Source organism: Ascaphus truei, chromosome 21, assembly GCF_040206685.1.
Source record: "Ascaphus truei isolate aAscTru1 chromosome 21, aAscTru1.hap1, whole genome shotgun sequence".
NCBI lineage: Eukaryota > Metazoa > Chordata > Amphibia > Anura > Ascaphidae > Ascaphus > Ascaphus truei.
In genome coordinates, this window is record NC_134503.1 from 731,208 (window position 1) to 746,831 (window position 15,624).

At 56.4% G+C, this 15,624-nt stretch overlaps 2 protein-coding genes across 2 annotated transcripts in view; one reads left to right on the forward strand and one right to left on the reverse strand.

Annotated features, from left to right (window-relative positions):
- LOC142472420 (mitochondrial carnitine/acylcarnitine carrier protein-like) overlaps window positions 1–15,624 on the reverse strand; it is a 46,096-nt gene that overhangs the window by 20,974 nt on the left and 9,498 nt on the right. The window contains exon 2 of the mRNA XM_075579512.1: window positions 3,399–3,491. Coding sequence (XP_075435627.1) covers window positions 3,399–3,491 — 93 coding nt within the window. The remainder of the gene's footprint in view (window positions 1–3,398; window positions 3,492–15,624) is intronic.
- Window positions 1–15,624, forward strand: part of LOC142471882 (deoxyribonuclease-1-like 1) — a 47,201-nt gene that overhangs the window by 892 nt on the left and 30,685 nt on the right. The window lies entirely within an intron of this gene.

Here is a 15,624-nt window from a genome sequence, read left to right on the forward strand (position 1 = left end):
GTGTGGGGGGCCTGAGCTCCCTGTGTGTCCTGCTCTGTGTCTCCCTGTCACTGTGTGGGGGTCCTGAGCTCCCTGTGTGTCCTGCTCTGTGACTCCCTGTCACTGTGTGGGGAGCCTGAGCTCCCTGTGTGTCCTGCTCTGTGACTCCCTGTCACTGTGCGGGGGGCCTGAGCTCCCTGTGTGTCCTGCTCTGTGACTCCCTGTCACTGTGTGGGGGGCCTGAGCTCCCTGTGTGCCCTGCTCTGTGACTCCCTGTCACTGTGTGGGAGGCCTGAGCTCCCTGTGTGCCCTGCTCTGTGACTCCCTGTCACTGTGTGGGAGGCCTGAGCTCCCTGTGTGTCCTGCTCTGTGACTCCCTGTCACTGTGTGGGGAGCCTGAGCTCCCTGTGTGCCCTGCTCTGTGACTCCCTGTCACTGTGTGGGAGGCCTGAGCTCCCTGTGTGTCCTGCTCTGTGACTCCCTGTCACTGTGCGGGGAGCCTGAGCTCCCTGTGTGTCCTTCTCTGCGACTCCCTGTCACTGTGCGGGGGGCCTGAGCTCCCTGTGTGTCCTGCTCTGTGACTCCCTGTCACTGTGTGGGGGGCCTGAGCTCCCTGTGTGTCCTGCTCTGTGACTCCCTGTCACTGTGTGGGGGGCCTGAGCTCCCTGTGTGTCCTGCTCTGTCTCCCTGTCACTGTGTGGGGGGCCTGAGCTCCCTGTGTGTCCTGCTCTGTGACTCCCTGTCACTGTGTGGGGGGCCTGAGCTCCCTGTGTGTCCTGCTCTGTGACTCCCTGTCACTGTGCGGGGGGCTGAGCTCCCTGTGTATCCTGCTCTGTGACTCCCTGTCACTGTGTGGGGAGCCTGAGCTCCCTGTGTGCCCTGCTCTGTGACTCCCTGTCACTGTGTGGGAGGCCTGAGCTCCCTGAGTGTCCTGCTCTGTGTCTCCCTGTCACTGTGTGGGGAGCCTGAGCTCCCTGTGTGTCCTGCTCTGTGACTCCCTGTCACTGTGTGGGGGGCCTGAGCTCCCTGTGTGTCCTGCTCTGTGACTCCCTGTCACTGTGTGGGGGGCCTGAGCTCCCTGTGTGTCCTGCTCTGTGACTCCCTGTCACTGTGCGGGGGCCTGAGCTCCCTGTGTGTCCTGCTCTGTGTCTCCCTGTCACTGTGTGGGAGGCCTGAGCTCCCTGTGTGTCCTGCTCTGTGTCTCCCTGTCACTGTGTGGGGAGCCTGAGCTCCCTGTGTGTCCTGCTCTGTGACTCCCTGTCACTGTGTGGGAGGCCTGAGCTCCCTGTGTGTCCTGCTCTGTGACTCCCTGTCACTGTGTGGGGGGCCTGAGCTCCCTGTGTGTCCTGCTCTGTGACTCCCTGTCACTGTGTGGGGGGCCTGAGCTCCCTGTGTGTCCTGCTCTGTGACTCCCTGTCACTGTGTGGGGGGCCTGAGCTCTCTGTGTGTCCTGCTCTGTGACTCCCTGTCACTGTGTGGGGAGCCTGAGCTCCCTGTGTGCCCTGCTCTGTGACTCCCTGTCACTGTGTGGGGGGCCTGAGCTCCCTGTGTGTCCTGCTCTGTGACTCCCTGTCACTGTGCGGGGGGCTGAGCTCCCTGTGTGTCCTGCTCTGTGTCTCCCTGTCACTGTGTGGGAGGCCTGAGCTCCCTGTGTGTCCTGCTCTGTGTCTCCCTGTCACTGTGTGGGGAGCCTGAGCTCCCTGTGTGTCCTGCTCTGTGACTCCCTGTCACTGTGTGGGAGGCCTGAGCTCCCTGTGTGTCCTGCTCTGTGACTCCCTGTCACTGTGTGGGGGGCCTGAGCTCCCTGTGTGTCCTGCTCTGTGACTCCCTGTCACTGTGTGGGGGGCCTGAGCTCCCTGTGTGTCCTGCTCTGTGACTCCCTGTCACTGTGTGGGGGGCCTGAGCTCCCTGTGTGTCCTGCTCTGCGACTCCCTGTCACTGTGCGGGGAGCCTGAGCTCCCTGTGTGTCCTGCTCTGCGACTCCCTGTCACTGTGTGGGGAGCCTGAGCTCCCTGTGTGTCCTGCTCTGTGACTCCCTGTCACTGTGTGGGGAGCCTGACCTCCCTGTGTGTCCTGCTCTGTGTCTCCCTGTCACTGTGTGGGGGTCCTGAGCTCCCTGTGTGTCCTGCTCTGTGTCTCCCTGTCACTGTGTGGGGGGCCTGAGCTCCCTGTGTGTCCTGCTCTGTGACTCCCTCTCACTGTGTGGGGGGCCTGAGCTCCCTGTGTGTCCTGCTCTGTGTCTCCCTGTCACTGTGTGGGGGGCCTGAGCTCCCTGTGTGTCCTGCTCTGTGTCTCCCTGTCACTGTGTGTGGGGCCTGAGCTCCCTGTGTGTCCTGCTCTGTGACTCCCTGTCACTGTCACTGTGCCGGGAGCCTGAGCTCCCTGTGTGTCCTTCTCTGTGACTCCCTGTCACTGTGCGGGGAGCCTGAGCTCCCTGTGTGCCCTGCTCTGTGTCTCCCTGTCACTGTGTGGGGAGGCCTGAGCTCCCTGTGTGTCCTGCTCTGTGTCTCCCTGTCACTGTGCGGGGAGCCTGAGCTCCCTGTGTGCCCTGCTCTGTGTCTCCCTGTCACTGTGTGGGGAGGCCTGAGCTCCCTGTGTGTCCTGCTCTGTGACTCCCTGTCACTGTGCGGGGGGCCTGAGCTCCCTGTGTGTCCTGCTCTGTGACTCCCTGTCACTGTGTGGGGGGCTTGAGCTCCCTGTGTGTCCTGCTCTGTGTCTCCCTGTCACTGTGTGGGGGGCCTGAGCTCCCTGTGTTTCCTGCTCTGTGACTCCCTGTCACTGTGTGGGGGGCTTGAGCTTCCTGTGTGTCCTGCTCTGTGTCTCCCTGTCACTGTCACTGTGTGGGGGGCCTGAGCTCCCTGTGTGTCCTGCTCTGTGTCTCCCTGTCACTGTGTGGGGGGCCTGAGCTCCCTGTGTGTCCTGCTCTGTGTCTCCCTGTCACTGTGTGGGGGGCCTGAGCTCCCTGTGTGTCCTGCTCTGTGACTCCCTGTCACTGTGTGGGGGAGCCTGAGCTCCCTGTGTGTCCTACTCTGTGACTCCCTGTCACTGTGTGGAGGGCCTGAGCTCCCTGTGTGTCCTGCTCTGTGACTCCCTGTCTCTGTGTGGGGAGCCTGAGCTCCCTGTGTGCCCTGCTCTGTGACTCCCTGTCACTGTGTGGGGGGCCTGAGCTCCCTGTGTGTCCTGCTCTGTGTCTCCCTGTCACTGTGTGGGGGGCCTGAGCTCCCTGTGTGTCCTGCTCTGTGTCTCCCTGTCACTGTGTGGGGGGCCTGAGCTCCCTGTGTGTCCTGCTCTGTGACTCCCTGTCACTGTGTGGGGAGCCTGAGCTCCCTGTGTGTCCTGCTCTGTGACTCCCTGTGCGCCCTGCCATTTCAGGTGCCCCCTGGTTATTAATGCGTTAGTGTGCTGTGTGCCAGTATCACCTCTCGCGCCACAATCTTCCTGAAGCAGTCCAGCGTGCTGGCAAAGCGCGGGTTCTGCCCGGGGAGGGGTCTCGGTTGCGTCTGCAGCTTCACCTGAGCGGAACAATGCAACAATTACATCAGTGTTACAAGTTATCACAACACACGCGCTGGGGGTATGTAAGTGTGCGTTTATTTGTATAGTGCCATGCATATACACAGAGCTTCACAGCAGCAATACACGGGACTACAGGGGAAGTAAATATTAGGAAAAGGAGTCCCTGCCCCGAGGAGCTTACAATCTAAGTAGTGATTAGGGAGAACTTACAGAGGCAGTAGGAGGGCGCGTTCTGGTAAGTGCGTCTGCAGGGGGTCAGTGCGTCTGCAGGGGGTCAGTGCACAAGGTGTATAGTATTCGCCACGGAGCTGCCCATAAGCTGCGTTACAGAGGTGTGTTTAAGATGGGTTTTAAAGTGTGTCGGATATTGAGGGGAAGGGCATCCCAGGGGTGTGGGGCAGTCAGTGAGAGAGGTTTTAGGCGGGAAGGTATAGTGAGATATTAGGGTGAGATGTAAGGAGGGGCAGAGGAGGGTATAGTGAGATATTAGTGTGAGATGTAAGGAGGGGCATAGGAGTGTATAGTGAGATATTAGGGTGAGATGTAAGGAGGGGCAGAGGAGGGTATAGTGAGATATTAGTGTGAGATGTAAGGAGGGGCATAGAGTGTATAGTGAGATATTAGGGTGAGATGTAAGGAGGGGCAGAGGAGGGTATAGTGAGATATTAGGGAGAGATGTAAGGAGGGGCAGAGGAGGGTATAGTGAGATATTAGGGTGAGATGTAAGGAGGGGCAGAGGAGGGTATAGTGAGATATTAGGGAGAGATGTAAGGAGGGGCAGAGGAGGGTATAGTGAGATATTAGGGTGAGATGTAAGGAGGGGCAGAGGAGGGTATAGTGAGATATTAGGGTGAGATGTAAGGAGGGGCAGAGGAGGGTATAGTGAGATATTAGGGCGAGATGTAAGGAGGGGCAGAGGAGGGTATAGTGAGATATTAGGGAGAGATGTAAGGAGGGGCAGAGGAGGGTATAGTGAGATATTAGGGAGAGATGTAAGGAGGGGCAGAGGAGGGTATAGTGAGATATTAGGGGGAGATGTAAGGAGGGGCAGAGGAGGGTATAGTGAGATATTAGTGTGAGATGTAAGGAGGGGCAGAGGAGGGTATAGTGAGATATTAGGGCGAGATGTAAGGAGGGGCAGAGGAGGGTATAGTGAGATATTAGGGGGAGATGTTAGGAGGGGCAGAGGAGGGTATAGTGAGATATTAGGGCGAGATGTAAGGAGGGGCAGAGGAGGGTATAGTGAGATATTAGGGCGAGATGTAAGGAGGGGCAGAGGAGGGTATAGTGAGATATTAGGGAGAGATGTAAGGAGGGGCAGAGGAGGGTATAGTGAGATATTAGGGGGAGATGTAAGGAGGGGCAGAGGAGGGGGTATCGTGAGATATTAGGGTGAGATGTAAGGAGGGGCAGAGGAGGGTATAGTGAGATATTAGGGTGAGATGTAAGGAGGGGCAGTGGGGGTATAGTGAGATATTAGGGAGAGATGTAAGGAGGGGCAGAGGAGGGGGTATCGTGAGATATTAGGGTGAGATGTAAGGAGGGGCAGAGGAGGGTATAGTGAGATATTAGGGCGAGATGTAAGGAGGGGCAGAGGAGGGTATAGTGAGATATTAGGGAGAGATGTAAGGAGGGGCAGAGGAGGGTATAGTGAGATATTAGGGGGAGATGTAAGGAGGGGCAGAGGAGGGTATAGTGAGATATTAGGGAGAGATGTAAGGAGGGGCAGAGGAGGGTATAGTGAGATATTAGGGGGAGATGTAAGGAGGGGCAGAGGAGGGTATAGTGAGATATTAGGGAGAGATGTAAGGAGGGGCAGAGGAGGGTATAGTGAGATATTAGGGAGAGATGTAAGGAGGGGCAGAGGAGGGTATAGTGAGATATTAGGGCGAGATGTAAGGAGGGGCAGAGGAGGGTATAGTGAGATATTAGGGAGAGATGTAAGGAGGGGCAGAGGAGGGTATAGTGAGATATTAGGGGGAGATGTAAGGAGGGGCAGAGGAGGGTATAGTGAGATATTAGTGTGAGATGTAAGGAGGGGCAGAGGAGGGTATAGTGAGATATTAGGGCGAGATGTAAGGAGGGGCAGAGGAGGGTATAGTGAGATATTAGGGGGAGATGTTAGGAGGGGCAGAGGAGGGTATAGTGAGATATTAGGGCGAGATGTAAGGAGGGGCAGAGGAGGGTATAGTGAGATATTAGGGCGAGATGTAAGGAGGGGCAGAGGAGGGTATAGTGAGATATTAGGGGGAGATGTAAGGAGGGGCAGAGGAGGGGGTATCGTGAGATATTAGGGTGAGATGTAAGGAGGGGCAGAGGAGGGTATAGTGAGATATTAGGGTGAGATGTAAGGAGGGGCAGTGGGGGTATAGTGAGATATTAGGGTGAGATGTAAGGAGGGGCAGAGGGAGGTATAGTGAGATATTAGGGTGAGATGTAAGGAGGGGCAGAGGGGGGTATAGTGAGATATTAGGGTGAGATGTAAGGAGGGTATAGTGAGATATTAGGGTGAGATGTAAGGAGGGTATAGTGAGATATAAGGGTGAGATGTAAGGAGGGACAGAGGGGGGTATAGTGAGATATTAGGGTGAGATGTAAGAAGGGTATAGTGAGATATTAGGGTGAGATGTAAGGAGGGTATAGTGAGATATTAGGGTGAGATGTAAGGAGGGTATAGTGAGATATTAGGGTGAGATGTAAGGAGGGTATAGTGAGATATTAGGGTGAGATGTAAGGAGGGTATAGTGAGATATTAGGGTGAGATGTAAGGAGGGACAGAGGGGGGTATAGTGAGATATTAGGGTGAGATGTAAGGAGGATATAGTGAGATAGGGTGAGATGTAAGGAGGGGCATAGGAGTGTATAGTGAGATATTAGGGTGAGATGTAAGGAGGGGCAGAGGAGGGTATAGTGAGATATTAGGGAGAGATGTAAGGAGGGGCAGAGGAGGGTATAGTGAGATATTAGGGTGAGATGTAAGGAGGGGCAGAGGAGGGTATAGTGAGATATTAGGGTGAGATGTAAGGAGGGGCAGAGGAGGGGGGTATAGTGAGATATTAGGGTGAGATATAAGGACTGGCAGAGGAGGGTATAGTGAGATATTAGGGCGAGATGTAAGGAGGGGCAGAGGAGGGTATAGTGAGATATTAGGGAGAGATGTAAGGAGGGGCAGAGGAGGGTATAGTGAGATATTAGGGGGAGATGTAAGGAGGGGCAGAGGAGGGTATAGTGAGATATTAGTGTGAGATGTAAGGAGGGGCAGAGGATGGTATAGTGAGATATTAGGGCGAGATGTAAGGAGGGGCAGAGGAGGGTATAGTGAGATATTAGGGGGAGATGTTAGGAGGGGCAGAGGAGGGTATAGTGAGATATTAGGGCGAGATGTAAGGAGGGGCAGAGGAGGGTATAGTGAGATATTAGGGCGAGATGTAAGGAGGGGCAGAGGAGGGTATAGTGAGATATTAGGGAGAGATGTAAGGAGGGGCAGAGGAGGGGGTATCGTGAGATATTAGGGTGAGATGTAAGGAGGGGCAGAGGAGGGTATAGTGAGATATTAGGGTGAGATGTAAGGAGGGGCAGTGGGGGTATAGTGAGATATTAGGGGGAGATGTAAGGAGGGGCAGAGGAGGGGGTATCGTGAGATATTAGGGTGAGATGTAAGGAGGGGCAGAGGAGGGTATAGTGAGATATTAGGGCGAGATGTAAGGAGGGGCAGAGGAGGGTATAGTGAGATATTAGGGAGAGATGTAAGGAGGGGCAGAGGAGGGTATAGTGAGATATTAGGGGGAGATGTAAGGAGGGGCAGAGGAGGGTATAGTGAGATATTAGGGAGAGATGTAAGGAGGGGCAGAGGAGGGTATAGTGAGATATTAGGGGGAGATGTAAGGAGGGGCAGAGGAGGGTATAGTGAGATATTAGGGAGAGATGTAAGGAGGGGCAGAGGAGGGTATAGTGAGATATTAGGGCGAGATGTAAGGAGGGGCAGAGGAGGGTATAGTGAGATATTAGGGAGAGATGTAAGGAGGGGCAGAGGAGGGTATAGTGAGATATTAGGGGGAGATGTAAGGAGGGGCAGAGGAGGGTATAGTGAGATATTAGTGTGAGATGTAAGGAGGGGCAGAGGAGGGTATAGTGAGATATTAGGGCGAGATGTAAGGAGGGGCAGAGGAGGGTATAGTGAGATATTAGGGGGAGATGTTAGGAGGGGCAGAGGAGGGTATAGTGAGATATTAGGGCGAGATGTAAGGAGGGGCAGAGGAGGGTATAGTGAGATATTAGGGCGAGATGTAAGGAGGGGCAGAGGAGGGTATAGTGAGATATTAGGGGGAGATGTAAGGAGGGGCAGAGGAGGGGGTATCGTGAGATATTAGGGTGAGATGTAAGGAGGGGCAGAGGAGGGTATAGTGAGATATTAGGGTGAGATGTAAGGAGGGGCAGTGGGGGTATAGTGAGATATTAGGGTGAGATGTAAGGAGGGGCAGAGGGAGGTATAGTGAGATATTAGGGTGAGATGTAAGGAGGGGCAGAGGGGGGTATAGTGAGATATTAGGGTGAGATGTAAGGAGGGTATAGTGAGATATTAGGGTGAGATGTAAGGAGGGTATAGTGAGATATAAGGGTGAGATGTAAGGAGGGACAGAGGGGGGTATAGTGAGATATTAGGGTGAGATGTAAGAAGGGTATAGTGAGATATTAGGGTGAGATGTAAGGAGGGTATAGTGAGATATTAGGGTGAGATGTAAGGAGGGTATAGTGAGATATTAGGGTGAGATGTAAGGAGGGTATAGTGAGATATTAGGGTGAGATGTAAGGAGGGTATAGTGAGATATTAGGGTGAGATGTAAGGAGGGTATAGTGAGATATTAGGGTGAGATGTAAGGAGGGACAGAGGGGGGTATAGTGAGATATTAGGGTGAGATGTAAGGAGGATATAGTGAGATAGGGTGAGATGTAAGGAGGGTATAGTGAGATATTAGGGTGAGATGTAAGGAGGATATAGTGAAATATTAGGGTGAGATGTAAGGAGGGGCAGAGGGGAGTATAGTGAGATATTAGGGTGAGATGTAAGGAGGGGCAGAGGGGGGTATAGTGAGATATTAGGGTGAGATGTAAGGAGGGGCAGAGGAGGGTATAGTGAGATATTAGGGTGAGATGTAAGGAGGGGCAGAGGAGGTATAGTGAGATATTAGGGTGAGATGTAAGGAGGGGCAGAGGGGAGTATAGTGAGATATTAGGGTGAGATGTAAGGAGGGGCAGAGGGGAGTATAGTGAGATATTAGGGTGAGATGTAAGGAGGGGCAGAGGGGAGTATAGTGAGATATTAGGGTGAGATGTAAGGAGGGGCAGAGGGGAGTATAGTGAGATATTAGGGTGAGATGTAAGGAGGGGCAGAGGAGGGTATAGTGAGATATTAGGGTGAGATGTAAGGAGGGGCAGAGGGGGGTATAGTGAGATATTAGGGTGAGATGTAAGGAGGGTATAGTGAGATATTAGGGTGAGATGTAAGGAGGGTATAGTGAGATATTAGGGTGAGATGTAAGGAGGGTATAGTGAGATATTAGGGTGAGATGTAAGGAGGGTATAGTGAGATATTAGGGTGAGATGTAAGGAGGGTATAGTGAGATATTAGGGTGAGATGTAAGGAGGGACAGAGGGGGGTATAGTGAGATATTAGGGTGAGATGTAAGGAGGATATAGTGAGATAGGGTGAGATGTAAGGAGGGTATAGTGAGATATTAGGGTGAGATGTAAGGAGGGTATAGTGAGATATTAGGGTGAGATGTAAGGAGGGGCAGAGGAGGGTATAGTGAGATATTAGGGTGAGATGTAAGGAGGGTATAGTGAGATATTAGGGTGAGATGTAAGGAGGGGCAGAGGAGGGTATAGTGAGATATTAGGGTGAGATGTAAGGAGGGGCAGAGGGGGGTATAGTGAGATATTAGGGTGAGATGTAAGGAGGGGCAGAGGGGGGTATAGTGAGATATTAGGGTGAGATGTAAGGAGGGGCAGAGGGGGTATAGTGAGATATTAGGGTGAGATGTAAGGAGGGGCAGAGGGGAGTATAGTGAGATATTAGGGTGAGATGTAAGGAGGGGCAGAGGAGGGTATAGTGAGATATTAGGGTGAGATGTAAGGAGGGGCAGAGGGGGGTATAGTGAGATATTAGGGTGAGATGTAAGGAGGGTATAGTGAGATATTAGGGTGAGATGTAAGGAGGGTATAGTGAGATATTAGGGTGAGATGTAAGGAGGGTATAGTGAGATATTAGGGTGAGATGTAAGGAGGGTATAGTGAGATATTAGGGTGAGATGTAAGGAGGGTATAGTGAGATATTAGGGTGAGATGTAAGGAGGGACAGAGGGGGGTATAGTGAGATATTAGGGTGAGATGTAAGGAGGATATAGTGAGATAGGGTGAGATGTAAGGAGGGTATAGTGAGATATTAGGGTGAGATGTAAGGAGGGTATAGTGAGATATTAGGGTGAGATGTAAGGAGGGGCAGAGGAGGGTATAGTGAGATATTAGGGTGAGATGTAAGGAGGGTATAGTGAGATATTAGGGTGAGATGTAAGGAGGGGCAGAGGAGGGTATAGTGAGATATTAGGGTGAGATGTAAGGAGGGGCAGAGGGGGGTATAGTGAGATATTAGGGTGAGATGTAAGGAGGGGCAGAGGGGGGTATAGTGAGATATTAGGGTGAGATGTAAGGAGGGGCAGAGGGGGGTATAGTCTTGAAGGAGAGGAGAATTATGTAAGTAATCCCGGATTTGAGTCGCACCTGTCACCGCGGCGGATAAGTGACAGAAACATCTCGTCTCTTTTTGGGGAGATTATAGGGCGTCTTCTCCCGGCGTCTGGTTAAAACTAGTAACGTACGAAAGTAACGCAGAGAAAATCGCGCAGAGAAAATCGCGCAGAGAAAATCGCGCAGAGAAAATCCCGCAGAGAAAATCCCGCAGAGAAAATCGCGCAGGAAAATCCCGCAGAGAAAATCGCGCAGAGAAAATCGCGCAGGAAAATCGCGCAGGAAAATCGCGCAGGAAAATCGCGCAGAGAAAATCGCGCAGGAAAATCGCGCAGGAAAATCGCGCAGGAAAATCGCGCAGGAAAATCGCGCAGAGAAAATCGCGCAGGAAAATCCATTCTGTGCGTTTCAAATCCAACTAAACGGAATTGCAAATATGTCAATCAATGGGCGTTAACCCCGTCACCGCCGCAGGGGACTGTCCTCTCTGGCAGAAAAGGGGTCACGTGGTGCGGGGAGTGTACCCCAATACCATGGTGGGGGGGTGGGGGGGTGGGGAGCATCCAGCAGACGAGGTCCTGATACGTTGTGTTCGGTGACAAGTTTAGCAATCCCTTGTTTTTAACGGGGATTTAAATGGCGACCCAATAGGAACCCGTCACCGGTGATGTTGCGTCTTCCTGTTGTGCCACAATGTGGCAGCCATTTTGTTTCCCCTGGGAGAGATTTAACCACAGTAACTTTTCTGGTAAGTGTCTCAGGAACCCAGGGAGCTGAGAATAGCTTGGGTCCGCTCCGCCAGACCACGCTCCGCGAGACCACACTCCGCCAGACCACGCCCTGCCAGACCACGCCCCGCCAGACCACGCCCAACCAGACCACGCCCCGCCAGACCACGCTCCGCGAGACCACGCTCCGCCAGACCACGCCCCGCCAGACCACGCCCCGCCAGACCACGCCCTGCCAGACCACGCCCCGCCAGACCACACTCCGTCCGACCACGCCCCGCCAGACCACGCCCCGCCAGACCACCTGGGCCAATACGCTAAACCATGAGTGGCCAAATCCAGTCCTCAAGAGCTACTTCGAGCCCGGGTTTTCAGGGCGACCCGGCCTCAGACACCAGGAAGCTGACCAGACCGCTCACAGTGGGTGATCCGAAGTGACGTGTAATCATGCGAGGCGCACGAGGGGATGGCGCACGAGTGGATGGCGCACGAGGGGATGGCGCACGAGGGGATGGCGCACGAGGGGATGGCGCACGAGGGGATGGCGCACGAGGGGGACGCGGGGAGGCCCTGCAGGAACGGGGAGGCCCTGCAGGAACGGGGAGGCCCTGCAGGAACGGGGAGGCCCTGCGGGAACGGGGAGGCCCTGCGGGAACGAGGAGGCCCTGCGGGAACGGGGAGGCCCTGCGGGAACGGGGAGGCCCTGCGGGAACGGGGAGGCCCTGCGGGAACGGGGAGGCCCTGCGGGAACGAGGAGGCCCTGCGGGAACGGGGAGGCCCTGCGGGAACGGGGAGCCCTGCGGGAACGGGGAGGCCCTGCGGGAACGGGGAGGCCCTGCGGGAACGGGGAGGCCCTGCGGGAACGGGGAGGCCCTGCAGGAACGGGGAGTCCTGCAGGAACGGGGAGGCCCTGCAGGAACGGGGAGGCCCTGCGGGAACGGGGAGCCCTGCGGGAACGGGGAGGCCCTGCAGGAACGGGGAGGCCCTGCAGGAACGGGGAGTCCGGCGGGAACGGGGAGGCCCTGCGGGAACGGGGAGGCCCTGCGGGAACGGGGAGGCCCTGCGGGAACGGGGAGGCCCTGCGGGAACGGGGAGGCCCTGCGGGAACGGGGAGGCCCTGCGGGAACGAGGAGTCCTGCAGGAACGGGGAGGCCCTGCGGGAACGGGGAGGCCCTGCGGGAACGGGGAGGCCCTGCGGGAACGGGGAGGCCCTGCGGGAACGGGGAGTCCCTGCGGGAACGGGGAGGCCCTGCGGGAACGGGGAGGCCCTGCAGGAACGGGGAGGCCCTGCGGGAACGGGGAGGTCCTGCGGGAACGAGGAGTCCTGCAGGAACGGGGAGGCCCTGCGGGAACGGGGAGGCCCTGCGGGAACGGGGAGGCCCTGCGGGAACGGGGAGGCCCTGCGGGAACGGGGAGTCCCTGCGGGAACGGGGAGGCCCTGCGGGAACGGGGAGGCCCTGCAGGAACGGGGAGGCCCTGCGGGAACGGGGAGGTCCTGCAGGAACGGGGAGGCCCTGCAGGAACGGGGAGGCCCTGCAGGAACGGGGAGGCCCTGCAGGAACGGGGAGCCCTGCAGGAACGGGGAGGCCCTGCGGGAACGGGGAGGCCCTGCAGGAACGGGGAGGCCCTGCGGGAACGGGGAGGCCCTGCGGGAACGGGGAGGCCCTGCAGGAACGGGGAGCCCTGCAGGAACGGGGAGGCCCTGCGGGAACGGGAGGCCCTGAGGGAACGGGGAGGCCTTGCAGGAACGAGGAGGCCCTGCAGGAACGGGAGGCCCTGCGGGAACGGGGAGGCCCTGCGGGAACGGGGAGGCCCTGCGGGAACGGGGAGGCCCTGCGGGAACGGGGAGGCCCTGCGGGAACGGGGAGGCCCTACGGGAACGGGGAGGCCCTGCGGGAACGGGGAGGTCCTGCGGGAACGGGGAGGCCCTGCGGGAACGGGGAGGCCCTGCGGGAACGGGGAGTCCTGCGGGAACGGGGAGGCCCTGCGGGAACGGGGAGGCCCTGCGGGAACGGGGAGGCCCTGCGGGAACGGGGAGGTCCTGCGGGAACGGGGAGGTCCTGCGGGAACGGGGAGGTCCTGCGGGAACGGGGAGGCCCTGCGGGAACGGGGAGGCCCTGCGGGTACGGGGAGGCCCTGCGGGAACGGGGAGGCCCTGCGGGAACGGGGAGGCCCTGCGGGAACGGGGAGGCCCTGCGGGAACGGGGAGGTCCTGCGGGAACGGGGAGGCCCTGCGGGAACGGGGAGGTCCTGCGGGAACGGGGAGTCCTGCAGGAACGGGGAGTCCTGCAGGAACGGGGAGGCCCTGCAGGAACGGGGAGGCCCTGCAGGAACGGGGAGTACGGCAGGAACGGGGAGGCCCTGCAGGAACGGGGAGGCCCTGCAGGAACGGGGAGCCCTGCAGGAACGGGGAGGCCCTGCAGGAACGGGGAGGTCTTGCAGGAACGGGGAGCCCTGCAGGAACGGGGAGGTCCTGCAGGAACGGGGAGGCCCTGCGGGAACGGGGAGGCCCTGCAGGAACGGGGAGGTCCTGCAGGAACGGGGAGGCCCTGCAAGAACGGGGAGGTCCTGCAGGAACGGGGAGGCCCTGCAGGAACGGGGAGGCCCTGCAGGAACGGGGAGCCCTGCAGGAACGGGGAGTCCTGCGGGAACGGGGAGGTCCTGCAGGAACGGGGAGGCCCTGCGGGAACGGGGAGCCCTGCGGGAACGGGGAGCCCTGCAGGAACGGGGAGTCCTGCGGGAACGGGGAGGTCCTGCAGGAACGGGGAGGCCATGCAGGAACGGGGAGCCCTGCAGGAACGGGGAGTCCTGCGGGAACGGGGAGGTCCTGCAGGAACGGGGAGGCCCTGCAGGAACGGGGAGTCCCTGCAGGAACGGGGAGTCCGGCAGGAACGGGGAGTCCGGCAGGAACGGGGAGTCCTGCGGGAACGGGGAGTCCTGCAGGAACGGGGAGCCCTGCAGGAACGGGGAGTCCGGCAGGAACGGGGAGCCCTGCGGGAACGGGGAGTCCGGCAGGAACGGGGAGGCCCTGCGGGAACGGGGAGTCCGGCAGGAACGGGGAGGCCCTGCAGGAACGGGGAGTCCGGCAGGAACGGGGAGCATGTCTGTGGCCTGGGATAACGGGTCAGCGTGTTACTGACATGGTTGGCAGGTATACTGTGTGCTGCGCGGGAAGAGAGCTAAGGAAGAGGCTGGGAGATAAGAGACACCCAGCACAAACTCCAGCGCAGAGCGCACTCCCAATTTTGGGCACCAATCCTAAGAAAAGACATTATGGAACTAGAGAGAGTGCAGAGAAGAGCCACCAAATTAATAAAGGGGAAGGACAATCTAACTTATGAGGAGAGTCTATATTAGATTTATTTACATTAGCAAAGAGGCGTCTAAGAGGGGATATGATAACTATATACAAATATAATCGGGGACAATACAAGGAGCTTTCAAAAGAACTATTCATCCCACGGGCAGTACAAAGGACTCGGGCCATCCCTTAAGGTTGGAGGAAAGGAGATTTCACCAGCAACAAAGGAAACAGGTCTTTACAGTAAGGGCAGTTACAGTGTGGGATTCATTACCCATGGAGACTGTGATGGCAGATACAATAGATTTGTTCAAAAAAAGGTTGGACATTTTTTTAGATGGGAAAGGTATACAGGGATATACCAAATAAGTATACATGGGAAGGATGCTGATCCAGGGAGTAATCTGATTGCCAATTCTAGGAGTCAGGAAGGAATTTATTTTTCCCTTATTGGATGATATAACACTGAGGTTTTTTGTTTGCTTCCTCTGGATCAATAAGTATAGATATAGGATAAAGTATCTGTTGTCTAAATTTAGCATAGGTTGAACTTGATGGACGTACGTCTTTTTTCAACCTCATCTACTATGTAACTATGAGAGCGCCCGCACCCAGAGCTGAGAGCGCAGATAAGAGCGCACACACCCAGAGCTGAGAGCGTACACACCCAGAGCTGAGAGCGCAGATAAGAGCACACACACCCAGAGCTGAGAGCGCCCGCACCCAGAGCTGAGAGCGCAGATAAGAGCGCACACACCCAGAGCTGAGAGCGCACACACCCAGAGCTGAGAGCGCACACACCCAGAGCTGAGAGCGCAGATAAGAGCGCACACACCCAGAGCTGAGAGCGCACACACCCAGAGCTGAGAGCGCAGACAAGAGCGCAGACAGGGTACAGCAGAATAGTTTTGTATGTGGGACTGGTCTGACCGCACTATACACTGATACTGAGCCTTTGCGCACCTCTATATAATTATAATTATTATTATAACTTTTTCTTTGTTTAAACTTATTTTTTATTGTGTTTCATTTTGTTTGGCGAGTACGGGGTACAGAAAATAAAACGGGGCGAGTACGGGGTACAGAAAATAAAACGGGGCGAGTACGGGGTACAGAAAATAAAACGGGGCGAGTACGGGGTATAGAAAATAAAACGGGGCGAGTACGGGGTACAGAAAATAAAACGGGGCGAGTACGGGGTACAGAAAATAAAACGGGGCGAGTACGGCGTACAGAAAATAAAACGGGGCGAGTACGGGGTACAGACAATAAAACGGGGCGAGTACGGGGTATAGAAAATAAAACGGGGCGAGTACGGGGTACAGAAAATAAAACGGGGCGAGTACGGGGTACAGA